Source organism: Physcomitrium patens, chromosome 1 (genome assembly GCF_059467195.1).
Source record: "Physcomitrium patens ecotype Gransden chromosome 1, ASM5946719v1, whole genome shotgun sequence".
Taxonomy (NCBI): Eukaryota; Viridiplantae; Streptophyta; class Bryopsida; order Funariales; family Funariaceae; genus Physcomitrium; species Physcomitrium patens.
Window position 1 is genome coordinate 5,733,734 of NC_143410.1, and position 20,106 is coordinate 5,753,839.

The 20,106-nt window shown below is 45.6% G+C and overlaps 2 protein-coding genes and 1 pseudogene across 11 annotated transcripts; 1 reads left to right on the plus strand and 2 right to left on the minus strand.

The window, feature by feature from the left end:
- Positions 1-50: 50 nt before the first annotated feature.
- Positions 51-2,757, minus strand: LOC112290885 (uncharacterized; annotated as a pseudogene). The gene has a single exon (XR_016501874.1). The product of XR_016501874.1 is annotated as an uncharacterized LOC112290885 (transcript).
- On the plus strand, positions 2,383-5,938 carry LOC112290894 (uncharacterized). The gene is made up of 9 exons (XM_090250739.1): positions 2,383-2,471; positions 2,556-2,705; positions 2,828-2,900; positions 3,331-3,543; positions 3,929-3,996; positions 4,115-4,221; positions 4,408-4,577; positions 4,794-5,033; positions 5,201-5,938. The coding sequence occupies exons 1-9, from the start codon at positions 2,383-2,385 to the stop codon at positions 5,507-5,509; spliced, it is 1,419 nt and encodes a 472-aa protein (XP_090106865.1). The 3' UTR covers positions 5,510-5,938.
- LOC112290837 (uncharacterized) lies at positions 3,762-19,630 on the minus strand. 9 transcript variants are annotated; one of them, XR_016501870.1, is made up of 26 exons: positions 19,169-19,630; positions 17,402-18,584; positions 17,210-17,293; positions 16,839-16,958; positions 16,457-16,570; positions 16,010-16,192; positions 15,781-15,851; positions 15,589-15,663; positions 15,367-15,454; positions 15,167-15,225; positions 14,974-15,037; positions 14,805-14,870; positions 14,194-14,726; positions 14,009-14,078; positions 13,838-13,903; positions 13,665-13,744; positions 11,064-13,548; positions 7,916-10,933; positions 7,678-7,785; positions 7,388-7,560; positions 6,970-7,240; positions 6,706-6,827; positions 6,007-6,427; positions 5,611-5,660; positions 4,762-5,240; positions 3,762-4,557 (listed from the first exon to the last, which is right to left on the minus strand). XR_016501870.1 is itself a non-coding variant. In XM_090248427.1 (24 exons), the coding sequence occupies exons 3-24, from the start codon at positions 18,377-18,379 to the stop codon at positions 6,136-6,138; spliced, it is 9,120 nt and encodes a 3,039-aa protein (XP_090104553.1). In that variant the 5' UTR covers positions 18,380-18,584; positions 18,880-19,006; positions 19,169-19,630; the 3' UTR covers positions 5,730-6,135. The 9 variants fall into 9 exon arrangements, 5 of the variants coding, with proteins under 5 accessions (XP_090104553.1, XP_090104559.1, XP_090104565.1 ...); XR_016501871.1 differs by lacking the exon at positions 5,611-5,660; XR_016501869.1 differs by having other exon boundaries at positions 4,762-5,660.
- Between the last annotated feature and the right edge of the window lie 476 nt (positions 19,631-20,106).

Below are 20,106 nucleotides of genomic sequence, written 5' to 3' on the forward strand. Positions count from 1 at the left end.
TAGAAAGATTGTATCTTATCAACACTTCCACTGGAACCGAACAACGTTAGTGTGAGTCATCTGCCTTCTAGGCAAGCAAAATCATTTTAGATTCATCCTTTAAAATTGTTAACGGAACTTTGTCAACAATCCTTGCAGAGCTCTGCAGAGGGATCCAGAACAAGATCTTAGAACCAAATCTTGCTGGGAAACTGAGGTTAGCCTAACGTACATCTAATATATGAGCACAGTTTGCTCGTTCGGAACGTTTTCCGACTACACAGCCAATAGGCAACGCACAACTCGCGCTTGTAGGCGCTTAATCAAAGGTCCCCGCAGCATAGCTATTCCTTGCAGCAGTGAAAAATCAACCACAACGATCACAATACAAAATGCTTTGTTTTAAAGAGCTATGCTTCAATATGGCACTCACGCGCAACGACTTGAAGATACCTTTCAGAATGAAACCCTAAACCAGTAAACTGGTTCATACGTGAAATGGCAACCCTCATTTCCCACTGCCTTCGCTACGCACAACCTTCTTCAATTTAGTGGTATCAGAGGTGGTCTTCAATTTAGTGGCATCAGAGGTGGTCTCTGCGATCCCACCACAAGTTATTGCAAGATTGCGAAGCCCTGCCTGCACAGTGTCGCCAGCTTTCCTCATCTCCTCCTCAGCCGAAGGGGTAACTGACGCAAGCCAGGGTTGCTTCAGGCACTGCGCTGCCGTGGGCCGCTTCTCCGGTACAAAATCCAGTAGCGGCACTAAAAATTTAGCAAACTGCACTGCGTCTTCCTCATCAAATTCGTACTTCTCCATCAACACTTTATCCAGAGGCCAGTACCGTAATTTCCGAACGTGGCGTAAATCTCCGTGTCGATTAAAGAAGTCTTTGGAGTATTTTCCTGATAAAGCGACCTTGCGAGGCATGCGGCCCAGCAATTCCATCATCAGCGCCAAATGATCCTCATCTCTGTCGCAGTCCTCTCCACTCTGTGGATCGAAGAGTACATCACCTGTGGCGAGCTCGAAAATTATGCACGCGAACGACCACATATCTGCTGGAGTTGAGTATCTTGACCCCAAAAGGACCTCGGGACAGCGGTACTGGCGAGTCTGAATATCTGCGGTGAATTGCTTGTAGGTCCAGCACGCATTTCCAAGATCAACTAGCTTGCATCGCAAATCGAGATTCTCCAAATCTACTGGAAGAGCCGACCTGTGCTCACTCTTGGGTACCTCACTCACAGTGGATTGCTCCTCACAAACGCCTTCGCCGTTCTCATCTTTTAGCAGTTTGTCTGTTTCTTCTACAATCCCATCATTTCTGGGTTCTTCGTAGCTCACCTCGGACACACGCAGACATGGAGATGTATCAACGTTTTGTCTATCCCTATCATTGCTACTACCACTTGCTTTTTTTGCCTTTCGTTTCACTTTTTTCTTCTGATTCTTGGAGAGGTTCGGGGAGCTCCCCAAGCTGGAAGATGGCAGTGGCGAAGCGGGTAAATCCACGGGCACGTAATCGGAGTTCCGAGGGTCCTGGGTGGGATCCAAAGGAGCGAGAAGCAGGATGTTTTCTGGCTTCAAATCAGTGTGAATGATCGAGAGCTTGCGGTGCAAGTAGTCGAGCCCAATCAGAATCCCCTTCGCAAGTTTCTTCACCATCGGTAGCGGAATACCCCTGTAATTATAAGCTTTGATGAGCGTCAACAGATTGTCCCCCAAATACTCAAAAACCATGCACACGTGGGTTCCATTTGGTCCCCCATGCTTGAAGTGATCCAATAGCTTTACGACGCCCCCTCGACCGTTCCAGTCGCCCTCCGCAACCTGCTTCAAAATTGTGATCTCGTCCATGGCCGCTTCCGTGTAATGTTGCGCGCTCTTCTGCACCTTCAGAGCGACATACTGCTTCGAGTCGGAATCCCAGGCGAGCCAGACGGTGGAGAAATGGCCCCATCCGAGCTTGCGGTGCACAACGTAACGGCCATGGTCGAAGCAATCGCCAATGCGGATAGGGTGGTAGCCCCCTTCGCAATACTCCTCGCTCCTCTCGTCCTCCGACTCCGACACATCGCTACTCTCGCAACTGTCCCAGCTCTGCGCACTCGCCTTCCTACTCTTCTTACTCTCTCCCTCCCTCCCCGCCATCGCTGACACCACCCAACTTTTCTGCCCTAGCTCTTTCCCGCAGCCACAACTCCAATCCTCCGCTCCTCCACCATACTCCTACCAGCGCTCACTCCTCACGCTTTTCTCGTTCTCTCCTATCTTCGCATATCGAAAGACTCGCATCTCATTACCAAAACCTATTTCGGAGGCCTTTTTCGAGTTCAACCCACGGCTGCGCGGTGGCTGTGAGATAGCGTGAGTTGGATTGGAAATGGGAGCCGGAAGGGATGAAGACGGAGTTGGGTCACTCTGGAATGGATTTGGAGTTCGGATTCCACGCTTGTGATCGTGGGATGATGATTGCGCCTCCCGAGATGTGAAGTGGTGATGCAAGCCGTGCTCAAGAGTTCCCACCGAGGATATCAATAATTAATTGTCGTTTTGAACACTGTGAGGGCAGGTGGCAGTGGGTAGCACTGGGCACTTCTAGTCTCTTCATATTTGGCGATTCTGATCCTATTTTGGAGCATCACCGAATCCCACTGTCCCAATTTCTGGGTTGTGGCCAGTTTGTGGACCATCGCTCTATTCTTGCGAATGTATTGGCGAAGTGTGTGCCAGTGTTTTCGAGAATCTTAAACGATAATCTGTTTTGCGTACAATCTTTACGTAACGGACACGTGGGTATTCATCAGCACTCATACAATAGGGTAATGAATTACCGTCCGACAGAGTTTGTTGTTTACATTGCGCGCGAATAAGTTGTGGGAATTGGCAGCTGGAGCGTGTACAATCAGTTTGCATTGTAGGGTTACGGTAATCGGTTATCAGAGCTTAGTTGTAAAGCTCCTTGAGTTAAGCGTCGTTAGTGTCGGTCAATGTGGCTGTGACTAATCTTTTGACTGAGATATTGGGTTTCGAGTACCGTTGCGAAGGTTTGAGATAACTTAAGAAGGTGGTTGGTGTGGAGGTATCTAACCGCACCACAGTAGCATTGAGAAGGGATCATTGGAATCTACTCTCTGATTTACTCTACTCCTGCTTTACTCTTTCTCGAGCTTTGGGAAATGTGATGAATTGAACCCAGAGTAAAACGTCGCCGTCATTTCAATCGCTATTTAAAATGTGGGAAGATGAGTTGCGAAAGAATATCTTTTGATACGGTCTGGTTGGTATGGAAAAGTGAATAGGACATCGGCGAAGTATAAACTCCTACTCTGTTCCTGGCGATGCAGAAAATCAAAAACATTGAACACAAGGATTGTTCTGCTTCATCAACATGGAACAAGAGGGGCAACACCAGACTTCCAGACAAGTGTTGTCACGGGCACAGTTGTCGTACGCCACAGGAGATGGAGAGCGACATAGGGCTAGCTTCTTGTGATGGAGATTCAAGTTGTCCGAGTGACCAGGTTATCGAACAACGTGGTCACAAAAACTTTGTGAAGGTAGACATTTTCGACACAGGCACAACCAATCATTGCCAGTTATAATTCACCGTATGTAACCACCATGTCAATCGGTGATTGAAGCCTGCCAATCCCCGTCCAGAATGCAGGTGTCTAAGACACCATCACCATCACCATCACCAGGTACTGCATGATATTCGCTATCTTTGGATCGTTAAAGCGAATTCACCAAAGCTGCGCTGGGCCATTCAGAGATCTTTAGCGGGAGAAAATTTGTGTTGATTGAGAACATGTAAATTTTAGGTTTTGCTACGTTCCGAGCATAGAGAGTACCCCTGTGCAAAATATTACAAGATAAATAGCTCTACGAGATGTGGAACAATAAATCGGATTCTATTGTTGATAGGAATTTCTTATCCTGCAGCCTGGAGGAGACAATCTTAAACTATTCGGGAGCTCTCGACCTTATGAAATACTATCGAAGATCAAACGGTATCTTAATACCGATCGGGGCGCCTCTATAACGGCAGCTTGCGTTACTTCAGTTGAACTTGCCCCGAGGCCAGCAGTAGATAAGCAGTGCGTACTGACCGTGCTTGAGTTGATGCAGGAGGCCAAGCTCGGAATGTAAAATGAGAGAGTTGTCGAGCAACGACGTATTTCGAGGACAGTTTCCAATGAAGCAGGACTGTGGCGGTGCAGGGTCTGATATAACTGGTCGTTGTCCTGCGGTTGCAACTCCTCACTATGCATGTCCACGGACTGTTAATTTGAATGATGCTACTTACAACTTGTGTCTGAAGTTGTCGTTGCGAACATTTTAATTTCCGAGTGTAAGGAACTTGCTTCAATTTTGTTTACCTTCTACCATGCAACATGAGAACTGACATGACTTGGGGTCAGGAGATTACGATTGTCTTCAGCGGCCCTCTTCATGTTCCAAAACTAGCGAGCTCCAAGGCCACAACATATTCGGGGCCTTCTTAAATCCTTCTCAGCCATCCCCACCGCCCCCAATGCCCCCCTATCTGCCTGAAGAGATTCGTCTTCCGCCTGATAAGATACGGAGGAATGTACGTTATTTTCGTTCAATAAAGAGAAATCGTCCTGCGTTTACTCCCCTATCTTATTGAAGTTACAGAAACATATTACAATTTCGGTGACCTATAGCGATATTGTCAGTGCCATGTAGGCTAAGTCTCACTAACATTATTGATCATTTGAAAGTACGAAGCTATCAGACGCAACTGGACTCACATTAAACTGTTGACGGTAATCATTCTCCTCAGCCGCAGAAATTGGCGAGCCATTTCACGCTTGGAGGACCAGAGTACCTGGACCCGCCGGGACCAAAGTCGGAATCGTCATGGGCAAGGCAGAGGATGTTGTACGGCAGTGTGATAGATGAGATGCAGGGAGATGGGCTTCCTGTATCTCTTGTATCGGATTTGAAAGCTAGAGAGCTGGCTGGCCACACAAACCTATTCGGCATCCCCCCTCGATTCTCTCCGGCCTTTTCTCCCCCACCGGTACTCCGCAGCACTGAAGTCTTTAGGTCTCACTTAGTTCTCAATACGATCCTCAACTCGAGATGAGACCGCCACTTCTGTTTTCTCCCGACAGATGTTTTTATCTTTTCATATTAACATTTGAGGGAGTGAAGGGATAGGGCTCTAAGAATCCGTAATTCTTGCAGGAGCGTAGGATTATTCCGCACTGCGTTGCTGGAAACGATCCTGATGATGGACGACAAAATCACAGAAAAAAGATCCAAGATCTTGTAGGTTACAAAGCGGACTTAATAAGCGATGACAGGTCTAACACACATAGACCATGCCGGCATCCGGTCAGTGATGCCAAAGCACACGAATTGAGAGGTAATGACATCTTTGCACGCCCTAAACTCAGTGACCGTGGGGGGTGTAGCAGCAGTGACACTAAGTATGCGTTGACTACTGACAAAGCTTGCAAGGATACTCAGCCACATGAGAACAATTACAAATAAATAAGAGTTACAAAAATTAAGATAGTTATATCTTCAGCTACAATCCCGACCTAAAGTTTTCCTTTCTTGACGGAGAGCAGCAATTAACTTTAAGTGAATACCTCTAATTCCAAGCCTGATATCAAGTAGAACGAAGTTCCCAGAACGCCATCTTACAGCACAAATTAGAAGAGAGTTAGAAGAATAGGGTTATGTACAGAGAGGTGTAACACTTCAAGAATGGAAGAGGAATGAAGCTGACTGAAATTTCTTGAGACATTTGTTACATATTTAATCGTACAGTCCAAGAGGATGTATCATGAGCTTTATACTCATAAATCGGCTGTATTGTAAGACAGCCGTGTTGTACAAATGAAGATCTCGATCTTCTACTTTCTATACAATTCCTGCAATCCATTGCTAGTAGGATGGTAAGCACAGTTCAAACATTGCAATGTAAAAAGTGGAGAGGGAAACAGTAGGTGTGCATTGATCGGTGTAAGGATCGGATAATGTACCGAAAGAATGTTCTTGATTGGAGTTTCGGAGCAGAGAGAGGCACATGACGTGATCCGCCTGAGCTCAATCCCTTGGATTTTGAGAAGAGAACATTTCAGGTAAAATGTTGGTGGCTTGTTTGAATCTAGTTAATTTCGCTGTGCACGTTCATGATCATTAGCCTGAGCAAGGAGGGCCTTGAATTGTTGCACCTCATCAAAGTCGGCCTCGCTCTCCGTACCCATAGAAAATCTCCGAGTCTCGGTAGTAAGCTGCGTGAGCTGTTGCTCTAGGAATTTGAGCTTTTTCTTCTTCCCCTGATAATCAACTTTAAGTCTTTTGTATTCGGCGGCGAGTGTCTTGTTCTTTTGCCTCATTTTCTCGGATAGTACACGAGCAACGACAATCTCAGCCTGCTTGTGATTCATTTCCACCATCCAACTACCATAGAAACAACACGAGGTTCTGTCAGTAAGATCGATATCATAAAATCTTATGAAGCGTCGCAATGGTTGCTAACATACTAGCTTGACCAAATTATCTTGTCCTATTTTAAGAAATCCATAAATTATTTCCAATAACCATAATAATGATGATAATAACCATGATAACAACAGTGATGATAATAACCATAATAATCATAATAATAATGATAATAGTAACAGCAATAGAACAGGGATATAGGATTAAATGGCAAGGATTCAGTAGATGAAACTTACTTCTGACGCTCTTGATTCAGCTGCGTTTGTAAGTTGGAGAGCTCTTCATCCTTTTCACGGGCATTGTCAGAATGCCGAGCTCTTTCAGAGATTAATTCCAGCTGCTGTTGACTTACAAGCGACTGCATAATAATTTACAACTCCTTCGAATAAGGTAAAGGCAAACAAGCAAATACATGCCGAAAGAATTGTTCAATACTTGCAAGTAAAAAGAATGAGCTTCAGAACTTTCGGTCAGGAACTTGATCTGGTTGTAGTACTCACAGCATAATTACTGATATCCAGTTTCACATTGTGAAGGTCTCGCATCACATCTTGAGTAAGCGTCTCAGCTTCCTTGAGCTGCTCATTTAAGGCTTTCAGCTGGGCATCTTTGCCTTCACATTGAGACTGCAGATCGTCAAGCTCCTGGTGCACGTGAGTAAGTTCTGCCTCCATTTCCTCTAACCGACTTGATTGAGCCTCGTTCTGGCTGCGAAGTGCAGTCATTCGTTTGTACATCTGAGACACTTCCGCCTCTTTTTCCTCCAGCCTCCTGACGAAGTAATAAAGCAACATGAAACTAGTGAGTCGACGAACAGGCAGCATTTGACAGATTCGAAGCTTCTTGGACGATACGAAGATTTTAATGAAGCTTTTATGAGAGACGCATGATAGAAAAATGCTGGAAATAATGTGTTACTTTTGTAAATCAAGGCTCGCAGCTTGTGCAGCTTGGAATCCCTTGAAGTTTCGTGAACCAGTGCTGTGCACGGCTTGCAGCATTGTCATCCGGTTCTTCATGCCCTGGAGTTCCATCTCAAATTCGTCACGAGCTAGCCGAAGTCTGTCAGCTTCATTCTTCGTGGCCTCCAACTGCATACGAACCATTGCCTCTCAGCATTTCAATAAATCTCACCCATCAAGTAACAAACACACCTGGTAAGCGTGCATTGACCAACGTGCAGAGGGTTCAAACCAAAGATTCTTTACCTGTTTTTCCAAAGTGTCTTTCTGATTCTTGAGCGCTGAGACAGACACTCTTAGTGTTCTGGCTTCTTCCTCCTTCCCACTGGCACGTAGAATATTAGCTTCTGCAAACTGCACCAACACCAGAACCACCACGTTTACAATCAACTACCACATTTGATGAAACGTCTCTAATTAAACACAATGCAATCAAGAGGATCAGGTATTAGACCACTGAGAGATACACACTCTCAACCGCTACCTTCTGTGCCTCGAGCGCAGAGGCTTTGTGACTGGCCACAAGTGCTTGGGCTGCTCTGAGCTCGCCATGCAGGGCCTGGATCTCTACGAGGGCCTGATCTCTTTCATACCCTAAAGCCCGGAGCTTCTCAGTTTCATTCCCGACAGAATTAAGGTGCCCCTCAAGGGTCTTGAACGCTGCCTCCTGTTCCTTTAATGCAGTGTCGTTCGTGCAGAGTATTTCCTTCAAACCATCTACCTCTGATTTTAAAGAGTCACATTCTTGTGTGGCATGGTTCGCTGAGTCAGTCATGTACCGAAGAGCTTCAGATTCACGAGCTAATAGTTCCTCCAATGAAGCCAATTGCAGATCTTGCTGCTTAACCTGTGCCTTAAAGCTGTCCAATTGAGATTCCAGATCGCGGCACTTTTGTTGCCAAGCTTTTACCTGGGTTATAAGCTCATCGCTCTCCTGGACCTTGGAGATCGTCACAGTGTTCGTTGACAATAACTCACTTTCACGTAAACTGATAGAAGCCCTGTTCTCAGCAAGCTTTAGTTCCAAAGCAGCCTTCATGGTCTGGAGGTCAGCAACTTGCGATTCGGATGAGTTCAGCGCTTTCCTTAAATCCATACAAGATGAGCTTGTTGCTACTAATTCTGCCTCGAGCGACATAATCAATGCTATTTTGAACGAGAGCTCTTCTTCAAAGGTTCCTTTCTCGGACTGCAGCCCCACAACCTGAGCCTGCAGAGCAGCATTTTCGGCTGAGACCCAATCCAAAACTCTTCTAGATTCAGATAGATCATTCTCCACGAGCTGAAGGCTATTCAGAGCCTCTGTGAACTCACAGTTAAACCCTGTCATCTGGATTTTCATGCTGTCCCTTTCGGTCTGTAATGCTTCAACTTTCGACTCTAAGGCAGCAATACTATCCTTCGACGACTGTGCAGATGATCTTGCCTCAACCAACTCGCTCTGCAAAGAGATTACTGTCGATAATTGAAGGTTAAGTTCTGTCTGCCAAGAATCTCTCTCCAACAGCAACGCATTGATCTCGGATTCCATTGTCTTGATTACTTTGCGGCTGGCAGTGGAGGATTCTAGCGCTATCTTAAACTCATCCTGTAATGAGCTTAGTGCTTTGATTTTTTCGGCAAGCTCTAAAGTCAGACTATTATTTGATTCTTCAGTTTCTGCAAGCTGCTGTGTAACTGAATCCTTCTGTAGTTCCAAATCCGCAAGTTTTAATCTAAGAGACTCCAGACACATGACGGCGTTACTCGCTGCCGACAACTCAGTTTTAACGGATGTAATTTCGTCGTCTTTCTGCAGGATTTTAGTAGCCAGACATTCGTTTTCAGTGAAAAGAGTCACAATCCTCTGGTTAGCGTCCTTCAAATTTTGAGCAAGTGAGCTGTTCACAGCTAGTGCTGCTGACAACTCAGCTGTCACTGGGCTGGCAGTATCAGTTTTCAAAGCAGCTAAACTCTCCGTTTCCTGGAACTTATCCTGCAATTCGATTAGTCGCCTGTTGGCAGTACGGAGTTCTTTCTCAATTGCACCTTTCTGAACTTCAACCTCCGCAAGCTTCAATCTAAGCGACTCTAGACAAGAATTTGCCTCATTCGCCGCAGTCAATTCGACGTTCATTGAGCGTATTGCTTTATCTTCCTGCACAATTTTGGCCTCCAGAGTGACTTGTTCTGTACCAAAAGCAGCAACCTGCTGTTTCGTGTCCTCCAGGTCTCGGACTAAGGACCTGATCACAGTTTGCGCTGCTGATAGCTCAGCTGCCACTAAATTCACAGCATCAGATTTGAGAGCAATTTCTATCTCCATATCATGGCGCTTCTCCTGTAAGGCGGAGATGGTAGACTCCTGATCAGCTACTTTCTCTTCTAACTGTGCAAGACGGTTCCTTGTCACCATAATTTCACTTTCTAGAGGAACCATGGCATCAACCCTCAATGCCAAACCCGTCTTCAAGCTACAGTTCACTCTCTGAAGGTCATCGATCTCGCATTTCATGGCCTCTTTTTCAGCAAGAAACAAGTTGGTACTCTCTGAAGGCGTTGAAACCTGAGATAGCGATGACTTCTCCGCTTCATTTCTTTGAGCCAGCTGAGCATCTAAGCTATCTTTGACTGTCTGCAACTCAGCGATATAAGCTTCCAATTTGCCATGCTCCTGTGTAAGTTCAAATGCTCTTTCGCTTGCATTCGAAAGCCATAAGTTCAGTTGCTGAATCCTTTCGTTACTTTGAGCCAGCTCAACTTTATACGCAGCTTCTTGTGACTTAGAGTGCGAAGACATTGTCTGTATCTCCAACTTCAGTTCTTGCAAGCAAGTCTCTGTCGTAGTGAATAATGAAAGCTTTCCTTGCATATCTTCCATTTCAGCAACTTGATGCGCTGTTTTACCTTGTAAGGACCCTACCTGTTCCACTAAAATCGAGCACTGTGCTCTTAAGTCATCCTTTTCAGCTGATACACTTAGCAATTCACTTTGGACTGACATCAGTGACTCATTCTTGTGATCGCATTCCGCTGACATGTGCGTTAATGCAAGCCTCGTGAGTGCCAACTCCTTATCAAGGGAGCCCAGTGCCTCATTTTTCTCGGCCACTTCGGCTACCAAAGAACTCAAACTAGTTTGCAGCTGAGAAACTTCGCAGGTTAGTGCTCGACTTTCTTCAGTCTTAAGTGCAGCAAGCATTTCAGATCTTGACAATTGGTCCTTCTTAAGCTCCATGTCCGCAGAAAGGCGAGCAAACTGCTCCCCGATGTTACTCTTTGCCAAGGCCAGTTCCTTCAGCTCCTCCCATTGGATCTGCACCTTCCCTTGAAGCTCACCGACTTGAATATTCGCTTCAAGAAGCCCTTGTTTGAGGTCGGTGTCTTCCGCAGCGTGCTCCTGAAGAAGACTTATGTCAAATTCAAGCCCTAGTAGAAGATCCTCTTTCCTCTGAAGCTGAACTCTTAAATGTTCTATCGTCTCATTTAACAGTGTGATCGCCTGGGCATCAGTTCCAAATCTCTGTAACAAGGTAAATATTAGAGAATTAGCGCTTGAACAGACGCGTGCAAAACGACAAAGAACCCTACGGAGCAACAAATAATTTTCTTGAGATGTTGAGGAGTCAGACCGCCGTTGGCAAAGTGCTCACCAGTTCATTGGCTGTAGTGATGCGTTGGTAATTTAAAACCTGCGCTTGAACCGCAGCAATTTCCCCCTTGATAACGTCATTTTCAAGGTTCTTGTTCTTCAAGGCTTCAGAAATCGTCAATACCTCTCCTTCAAGGATAGTTTTGACTTCGCATACTTCGCGTACGTCCGATTCAGTACTGGACAGTTGTTCCCTTACCCTTAGGAGGTCCGCCAGTAAATTTTGTTCTTTGATTCGGGACTCACACAATGCGGCATGGTTCGTCTCCAGAGTAGTGGTCAAAGAAAGGAGATGATGCTGCAATTCTCCCAAAGCAACACGCTCATGCTCTAGCTCCTGTGACAGAGTCTGAGACCTGATCTGAAAGTTACTACTGACCGATTCCATCACATCCATAAAGATTTCCAGCTCGAAGGAATTAAGAACAACTCTGTCTCGAAGCTCCTGAAGTTCTACGCCACTTGAGTCGACTTCAAGTTGCAGCTGATCCGCTAAAACTCGAGCTTCATCCCTCTCACTCCTCACAGCGTCACAAGTTGCTGTAGCACTCGTCAGTGCCTCCTCCAACAACTCCATGGCTTTGGATTTCTTTTCAAGAGATTCCTCAAGCTCGAATATCCGCATTTGGTGAGATTCTAGGTCAGCGGCGCTTAACTTTAACTCTTTAACATAAGCAGCTAGAAGTTCTGCCTTGGACTCTAATTGAAGTTCCAATTCTCCTATTCTCTGAATCTTTTTCTCAAGCTCTACATGAAGCAAGCTCACAGTCATGCGAAGCTCTTCTTGCACCGCATCGGTTGATGTCAACTTCGAACTCACCATTTTCACTTCACTGTCAAGTTTCTGCTTTGCAAACTCAACCGCTGCGATAGCCTCTTCGTCAGCCTTCGAGGTAGTTTCAAGCTCCTGATAGCGGCATTCCACCTCATGAAGTGAAAGCTCCAGTCGTTCTATCTCCGTCTCCAATTCTGAAATCTCCTGCTGACACGTTTTGAGCACAGCCTCGAGCTCTACATTCTTCGCCACAAGAGTAGTTTGTAGAACCCCAGCCTTGCCAGCTTGAAACTTAAATTGAGCGTTTTCCTCTGTGAGCTCGAGGTTGATCTGTGTCATGCTCACAAGAGCTTGTTCTGTTTGCTCAAAAAATTTCTTGAAGTCTTCAGATTCCAGAGACAGACGCACGGTTTCCTTCTGGAATTTGAGACATTCCTCCTGAATACGAGATGCTTCCTGAACTTTCAATTCCAGGATCTCCGCTTGGTGCGATTTTACCTGCTCTAAATCAGTCAAATTTTTCTCAAGCTCAGCTGTCAGTGCTTGCGACAGCTCTAATGCCTCACTCTGTTCCCGCAAGTTGAGTTTAAGCTCATGAACCTCACCCTTCAAGTCGGCATTATCGTTGAAAAACTCCAATGAATTCTTAACCATAGCTTCCATTTCTTCCTTCAGTTCACTCTTTTCTCTCTGAACTTCTTCAAACTCCTCTCGCAACTTAAGCTGAAGCTCTTGAATCTCACCCTTGAGGTCTGTCACACTACCTGTAAGGAGTTCTGATGCCTTCACGCAATTCTTAGCAAAATCCTCGAGCTCCTTCAACTCAAGCTTATCTCTCTCCTCTATCTCCAGCTTTTTCTGATCCTGTTCTGCTTTATGAAGATTTTCCTCGAGAGCAACAGTCAGTGCTCGCGAGAGCTCTAATGCCTCATTCTGTTCTTGCAACTGAAGTCGAAGCTCTTGGGCCTCACCCTTCAAGTCAGCATTATCTTCGAAGAACCCCAATGAATTCAAAGTCAAAGCTTCGATATCTTCCATGAATTCACACTTATCTCTCCGAAATTCATCCAACTCCTTTTGCGACATAATTCGAAGCTCTTGTATCTCACCCTTGAGGTCAGCCACATTGTCTTGAAAGAGTTCGGATGCAATTACAAAATTCTTAGTCAATGCTTCCACTTCCTCCTTGAGCCGGAGATTTTCTCCCTGCAGCCTCCTCAAGTCCCCCTGCGCTTGGTCTGCTTCCAGAAGCCGTTTCTTGTGCTCCTCAATCTCTTTCTCAAGGCGGGAAACAATGCCCTCCAGCTTCAGCCTCTCATCAGCCATGATTGACACTCTTGGAGTGAAGCCAGAGCTCTTCTTCCTCCGAGAGTTTCTTTTCTCTCCGAATATATCATCCGTAGAACACGAATCTCCCCTTTTAAAGAAGTCGTGCTCAACATCCACGTCCTTTAGTGACTTACTCGACTCAATTGACCAGCGCACAGATTTTTCTTGCATGTTTTTCAGCAACCAATCCTCACCAAGGATTTCGTCCATCTCTAGTACCACCTCGGTAAGTACCCGCTCCCCTTCCAGAAGATCGTGGTAGAGCTGAGAGGAGGCATGCTCCCACCTAGTCTGTGAGAATTTATTTTCTTCCTTAAATTTTTCCATCCCGGCGCATTGCTCCGTTAACTGATTGACCAGTCCCTGTAACTCATCTACTTGCCTACATCACATCAAACAAAATAATCAAAGTCCCGAAAGGTTAACGTTCCCTTAGGGGGATCTTAAAAATAGAAAAGTGAAACGAGGTGAACTCTTGAAGAAAATACTGTTACTTACTTTTGCAGTTGAGCACTGGCCTCTAAGCATTTGGTCAAGTCATTGCGGCATGTTTCGAGCTCCTTGCGGTCACTCTCATTCTGCATCACATAAACGTAAGTGTCAAAAAAAAATATCAAACAAGTTACAGATTCATTAACAGAGCTGGTATGGTTTCGAATCCAAGTACACACCTTTGCAATCGTCTTAGATGGCGAGCCTTGCGACGCAGAGAATTTACGATCGAGAAGTTCCAGAATCTAAGCACAAGTCAGCAGGACAAAGCCACGCAAGGTACTTCAGATTTCAAGTCATGAAACAAGCCCTAATACAGACGAAGTAAGCGAGCTGAAGACCATTAGTACCTGGTCTCGTAAACCTTGAATTTCTGTAGACATTGTTTCCTTCTCTCCAGAATCGAAAAATACTTGGTAACTGCATAACACACGCTTCAAAATGTTACAAAGCCCAGGCCACGAGGTATAAGGTTTCAAGAATTTGGCTTGCGCAAGTTCGGGCAAGAAGCGAGATACGCCTTAAGGACAACTACCTGTGCAATTGCTCTCTAAGCCGGACGTTCTCCAATTCTAATTTAGTGACAGTAGGATACTGCTCAAGCCTTTCCGCAAATTTCAGCTTTTCTGCAAATGTTGCATGCATCCCTGGGTCGGATAAAGGCTCTTTTCCTTCAGCTGATTGAAGGCGAGCTTGTTCTTCAGCATGCATTCGCAAGAGATTCTTATAGTTCTGCAATTCGATAAATTGCTCCTCAATCACTTTGTTGGCCTTAACAATCTCCGCGGACATGTTTTTCGTAACAGTCTCCGCCATATGCTCCCGTCTTAACGCTCCAGCCAAGACTGCTTCGAGAGCCTTGATCTTCTCAAGTAATTCAGTCGACTTCAGGTCGGCCCCCTCATCGGAACACTCCTTCTCTGCTGCATCAAACAGATCCCTGCCAGTCACTGACATCCGAAAAAACTCATTGCTTTCTCGTCGGCATTCCTTCCTAATGCTTGAGATTGCCTGGCAGCGCAATCTTGCCACTTCCTCCTGTTCCACAATGTCATCCCAACATTCATGCTGTGTTTGAGAGATCGTATAATGATATTGTTTCAATCTCAAATAATAACAAAAATCAAAGTGACGTCTCGGGCTTGCCTTAAGATGCACAATCTCACGCCTTAACGCCAGCACTTCATCGGATGCATCTTCATTGACAACAGCCTGCACAAAATTAGCTAGTTATTAATTCTTTCTTTCTCAAGACCTTAACTAACTGAAATAACTTTTTCTCCAGTGAAGCGAATTACAAGGGCTATCGACATACATTGTTCTGGATAAATTTGGCGCGTTGCGCAAATTTGAGTGTACTTAAGGTCTCCATTGAGCAGCTGCCACAGAAAAGTGGTAATCAGTGAGATGCCATTCACCCCCACTGTACATTTCAAGCGCAGATCTGATAAATACCTCAAAAAATAGGAGGCAAGCTGAAATTCAAGGGACTGATTGATGTAACATACCAAATTGAAGGACTGATTGTTGCAATAATAGCAGTTTTGGAATTCCCTCCGAGAGAGTCCTGCAACCAAATCGGGTACTCAAGCTGTACGGATTAGGCTGTTAATAGATCGCACGACAGTACAAGCGATGGTGCGACTTGATTGAGGGCAATGTTCAACTTCACACAGAAACAAAGCAATGACTCTGGGACAAGTCCTACCTGCAAAAGGAACGTGAGCTTCGAGTCACGATAAGGCACATGGCGCGGCTTTCCATTTGCAACGTCCACCAAAATCATTATCACCAACCTGTAACATAACACTATGCTCATCAGCAGAACACACGTTTCGTGATACTGAGATTTTACATAAATGCATTATTGTTCGACCTAAGAGGCAACTGAAGAGATAACTGAATCGCACTTTCGACCATGTGAGCCTACCCTAGAGTGGAAAGTGACTTGTTGATGCTGGCAGCTTCCTTGAGACGATCCCCCTCAGCCCCTGAAGATTTCTGTCTGCAATTCCAGCCAACGAGCTCTCTACGTCATTCATAGGTTTAAGAGCTCTAATTAGAAGCTAAACATGCTTCCAAGGGGAATAGTAAGGCTGCGGTACACAGGTTGATTTATTACCGTTCCGATCCTGCAAGGTCCACCAAATTTAAGCGTCCGAAGCGCATGTTTGTTAGTGAATTGATTTCCCACTGCGAATAAATGATCCAGTGCAAGTAGCCATGTTAGTCGATGCAAAAATTCAGGAGGTCCTGCACACGGAAATAAAACTGAAATTGATGCACATGAGCTCCATTGATGGAGTTCAAACGATTTGAGTGAATTTGATGTGCTAGTGCAAATCACTTACTCTGCTTTCGATAGTGCAAGTGAACACACTGTGCGACCGACTACTTTCTCGGTTCATGTTGGTAGAGGCAACTTTCCTGTTGGCAGCTCCCTTCAAGAGCAGCGAGACTACATCTTGAACGCTACTAACGGCCGTTTCTGTGAGATTCTCCACGTATACACCTTTCTTTGAGTCTTCTCGTATCTATCAATCGCACAGAAAAATTGAGGTGCAAATGATCAACAATGATACACGATCTTATGGAAAAAGAAACAGATTCGAGCTGATCTTACACAATTTAGAAATTTTAGTGGGAATATGTGCCAAAATTTAAGTGCAAATTCTGCTTAGCACGTCCGCAAAGAACATATTTAGGTACAACACGAAACAGCAATACAGCTAAGCTTGACCATGTGCAAAATTCAACGGTACCTAACATGTTAAACTCACGGAAGGGAAAGAACATACTTGAAGATTTGATGAGGAAGGCTCCAAGAGATCTGTAATCTGCTCATTGTAGATTTCCAGAAAAGAACACTTGCAAACATATCTTAGCTGCTCCAATTGCCGGGCTAGTCCTTCCTGCGTTTTCCCAAATTAGATCAGCTACTACAATATCAATTTCACCAGTAATGCAGGCATGCCCCCTACTTGGACCTTTCGAAAGGCGTAGAGATCTATTCAGTGATGCTAACATACTGCAGGGTGCCCAAGTATAACCCAGTGGAGACACCATCAGTAATACCCCACGTTGTTGAGCTTTGACTGGTTCTACAACCTTAACATGGTGGTTAGTGCAAGAATGGAGAGGACTCAAAACCCACAGAGATGAATGCGCAAGTCTTATCACCTTCTGAATCCTTGAAAACAAATATTCAAAGATGCGAGGTGTTATCCCCCGGTCTTCATTAGGCCGGTCGTCGAGGTCGCAAATGTCTCCAAGCATTGTATGGGTCTTGCCGCTCCCAGTCTAAGGCAGGCAAATATATTCAACCCCCTTCAATTAATAAGTTTCCGTACCACATTATTTTTCACTTAGTCTGTGAAGAAGGTTGAGCATGTGCAAGCTCTAAAAAGAGTAGGGACCTGAAACATCATCTCGACGAACGGACTTATAACCTTCCGAAACCGCCAAGCTCATTTGTGCAAAGCAAACATAGTTCCACGCATATGCCTAGGGATAATTTCAACTGTTCAACCTGGAAGCAATGAATCATTCACCTGGCCGTAAGCAAACATGCAGCTGTTGTAGCCAGCCATACAATTCTCGACGATGGGCAACCCAACCGCTTGGAATATTTTTTCCTGCACAAGTCAATGGATACCTCATCAGCATGAAACCAAATGTTGATTGCACGCTGTTTCTGCCGATGCTAAGAGACATGATATTCTCGAGCTTCGCTAAGTCCTAACCTGTGAAATGTTTTCACCAGCGACGTGATCGAAGGTGAAGCGAGTCTCGGGCTGGCCCAGCCATGTGATGGCTTGAGGTCCATCTTGCTTCACGCATCTAGTGAAGCATTGCTTCACAGACTCCTTGCTACTTGGAGGTCGACACCTAATCACAACCTGGACATTGTGATCGTCCCAAAAGGAAGGATCCACTTGAAGGTCAAAATGATATTGACCTTGGCTAGAATCCTTCATGTTCGGCTGCAATGGGAGTGCTCTCTGCACGCCAGCTCGTAGGCTGGCTGGGCTCGCAAGATTGGCTCCATTGATCCTTACTGGTCTAATTGGTTTAGAGGGTGTTTTCTCTAGCTTGGTAACAGCAGCCTCAATTTTGGGACCAAGCGACATTCTTCTGAGCCCTTCTTGTCTTCTTACTGATGCTTGTCTCAGACGGCAAGCATTCTCAGATTCGCTTCCGGATGTCAGGGAAGGATCAGAATCGTCAGTAGTTGTGGCTTCTTCATCGCTACTAGATGTCACTGATCTGACATCTGAGGAAGTGTATGAAACGCACTCTCCCTGCACGCTTTCAAAATCACTTAAATTCGAATGCAGACGTGTGCTGTTTGACCTTCTCTTCGAACTATTCTTCAATGGAGTGCCATGAGAAGGGCTCAACTTATCAGAGCAACTAGTGGCGCACGAAGAGCATCCGATGTTAGAATCAACATTTTCCAAATGCGGATAAGAAATGTATTGAGAGGAGCCTCCCCTAGTCTTCGCTTGCGGACTGCGCCTATGCAACTTCGCTGAAGTGTTAGAAGCAGGCTGAACTGACGGTAAGTTCGCAGCACTCAAATTATCTCGTGCCAGTACAGAGACGGCCGAGAAAGGAGGGCGCGCAGGGGAAATGCTATACATTGTCGCCTCCTTAACCTTCGATGGAGACTTGTTCTTGAAGTTGAGGGAGGAGCGAACACTTGGCGTATCTTTCACCATTTGGACTTCCTAACTTCAGTGCTCCGCCTCCCCCCTGTTTCAGCTACACTGATAGCATCACCACCTTAGCCACATGTTCGTTCCACCTTCGCGGCCGAAATTGGCAGGCTGGGCGACCCACCGGTGTCCATGGACCTCTTCCCACTTCAGATGGCTAAACCAAGGTACTCATCACGATATATAAGACACTCTATCATGTGAACGCCTGCAAATTTACACCAAGTATACAAAATGGCGTAAGCAACGCTGGCACTACCAGAGAACGGTCACAGATTGTCGTGCCTTCAACATTTCGGACTCTTCGTCGAAAAACTAACAAATATTGACAGACAGCTATCACAACGTCTCAGGATACATTATACAGTACACTCTTCGAAAGCTTAACTTCACCTCCTGCGGCTTGATAAAATCCATTTCTAGAGATGAAAAGGGTCTAAAGAAGACAAAAATGCAATCTCCAGTGTGAAGCTTCCAATCTGTGGAGCGACTTAACCGCCAACCTTTCGTTCATTACAGCGTTGAAGTGCAAAAGCTAAAACGGGACCGTTCCCAAGCAAGACGCATCCCATGCGCGTGACATCGTCAGGTTCATCCTTCGGCCTCCAACAACCACACCACACCGCTAGTCTGGATTGACAGACACGCGCTACATTGAACTCAGCACGATTCGCCAGAATGCTAGCATTCCATCACGGACAGAACACTCCAGCACCTAAATAACGTGCTCACTGCCCGCGACATGGACGTCGGTGTAGGAAATCTCGAAGTGGAAGCTCACCGAGCACTTACCGGATTAGTCGCGGAGGATTCGATCAAACTTTCCACAGCTGCTCCGACTGGACATCACACAAACTCAAACATGCGCCGACTACATTACGAGTTCCATGATAAATGTCGAAACACGGCTCTCACACAGGTAGGTACACCACGCCTCCGTCATCATAACGGAGCAGCAATCGAAAACAACTACACAACCAAATTTGAAGATTAGGCACCGACTCGAACCAGACGAAATTGAGGCTCCACTCACAAGAACTTTAGTCGTTCTGAGTAGATAGCGACGGTAACACAATCAGAATCCTCGCAGTGCGACAGTTTTGATAGCTCGTCCCTAGGGAGAGAATCGGAGGGACAGTCTACCGTTGAGAAACAGGGCGAGCCAACGGTTACAAGCGGACATGGACAGAAGATGGAGAGAGCAGCAGAAGAAGAACGACCTGCCTCTGCAATACTGTCACCCGGTGCTAGCTCTGCAAGTCCAGCCCCCGCAGAAAACCCCAAGGCTCGCACTCCCACGTCCTATGTCCTAAACCAGATCTTATCTACTGAGATTGAGGTATCGGGACCTGGATTCAATATTGTCCCTCAAACGCGGCTCCCAAGGAATGTTGCCGGAATCAGAGGCTTGGGCTTTCTTATAATGGATATTCATTTTCCCTGCCAAAACAGAAATAAATATGGAGAAGCAGGCTTGAAGACTTTTTCTTCAACCAGCCGCCTTCATGAAACAATATGCCTCGTTTCTTCCACTCTTTCGATTGAGCCAACTCATCCATGAACTGAGAATGGATAAATTGGGCCTTCACGAAAACGTGGCTGCGTTCTAGGAGTCCAAAGGCAAACGGATACTTAAATAAGAACAAGTGCGTCAATGCATGCTTGAACAATTCGGAACTTTTTGCACATTCTATTCGAAAATTCCAAGCTGGTTTTCGTGTTCTGTAGTC

What these genes read in the sequence shown, in the direction of transcription:
- LOC112290894 (XM_090250739.1), top strand. Translation starts at nt 2,383, where the DNA reads ATGAAGACGGAGTTGGGTCACTCTGGAATGGATTTGGAGTTCGGATTC. An exon ending in CTTGCGAATGTATTGGCGAA is followed by an intron (nt 2,706 to 2,827) that starts GTGTGTGCCAGT and finishes ACCGTCCGACAG; the next exon opens with AGTTTGTTGTTTACATTGCG. An exon ending in GTCACAAAAACTTTGTGAAG is followed by an intron (nt 3,544 to 3,928) that starts GTAGACATTTTC and finishes CTTATCCTGCAG; the next exon opens with CCTGGAGGAGACAATCTTAA.
- LOC112290837 (XM_090248433.1), bottom strand. Translation starts at nt 18,379, where the DNA reads ATGGTGAAAGATACGCCAAGTGTTCGCTCCTCCCTCAACTTCAAGAAC. An exon ending in ACAATCAGTCCTTCAATTTG is followed by an intron (nt 15,038 to 15,166) that starts GTATGTTACATC and finishes TTTCTGTGGCAG; the next exon opens with CTGCTCAATGGAGACCTTAA. An exon ending in CTTAGAGAGCAATTGCACAG is followed by an intron (nt 14,079 to 14,193) that starts GTAGTTGTCCTT and finishes TGTGTTATGCAG; the next exon opens with TTACCAAGTATTTTTCGATT.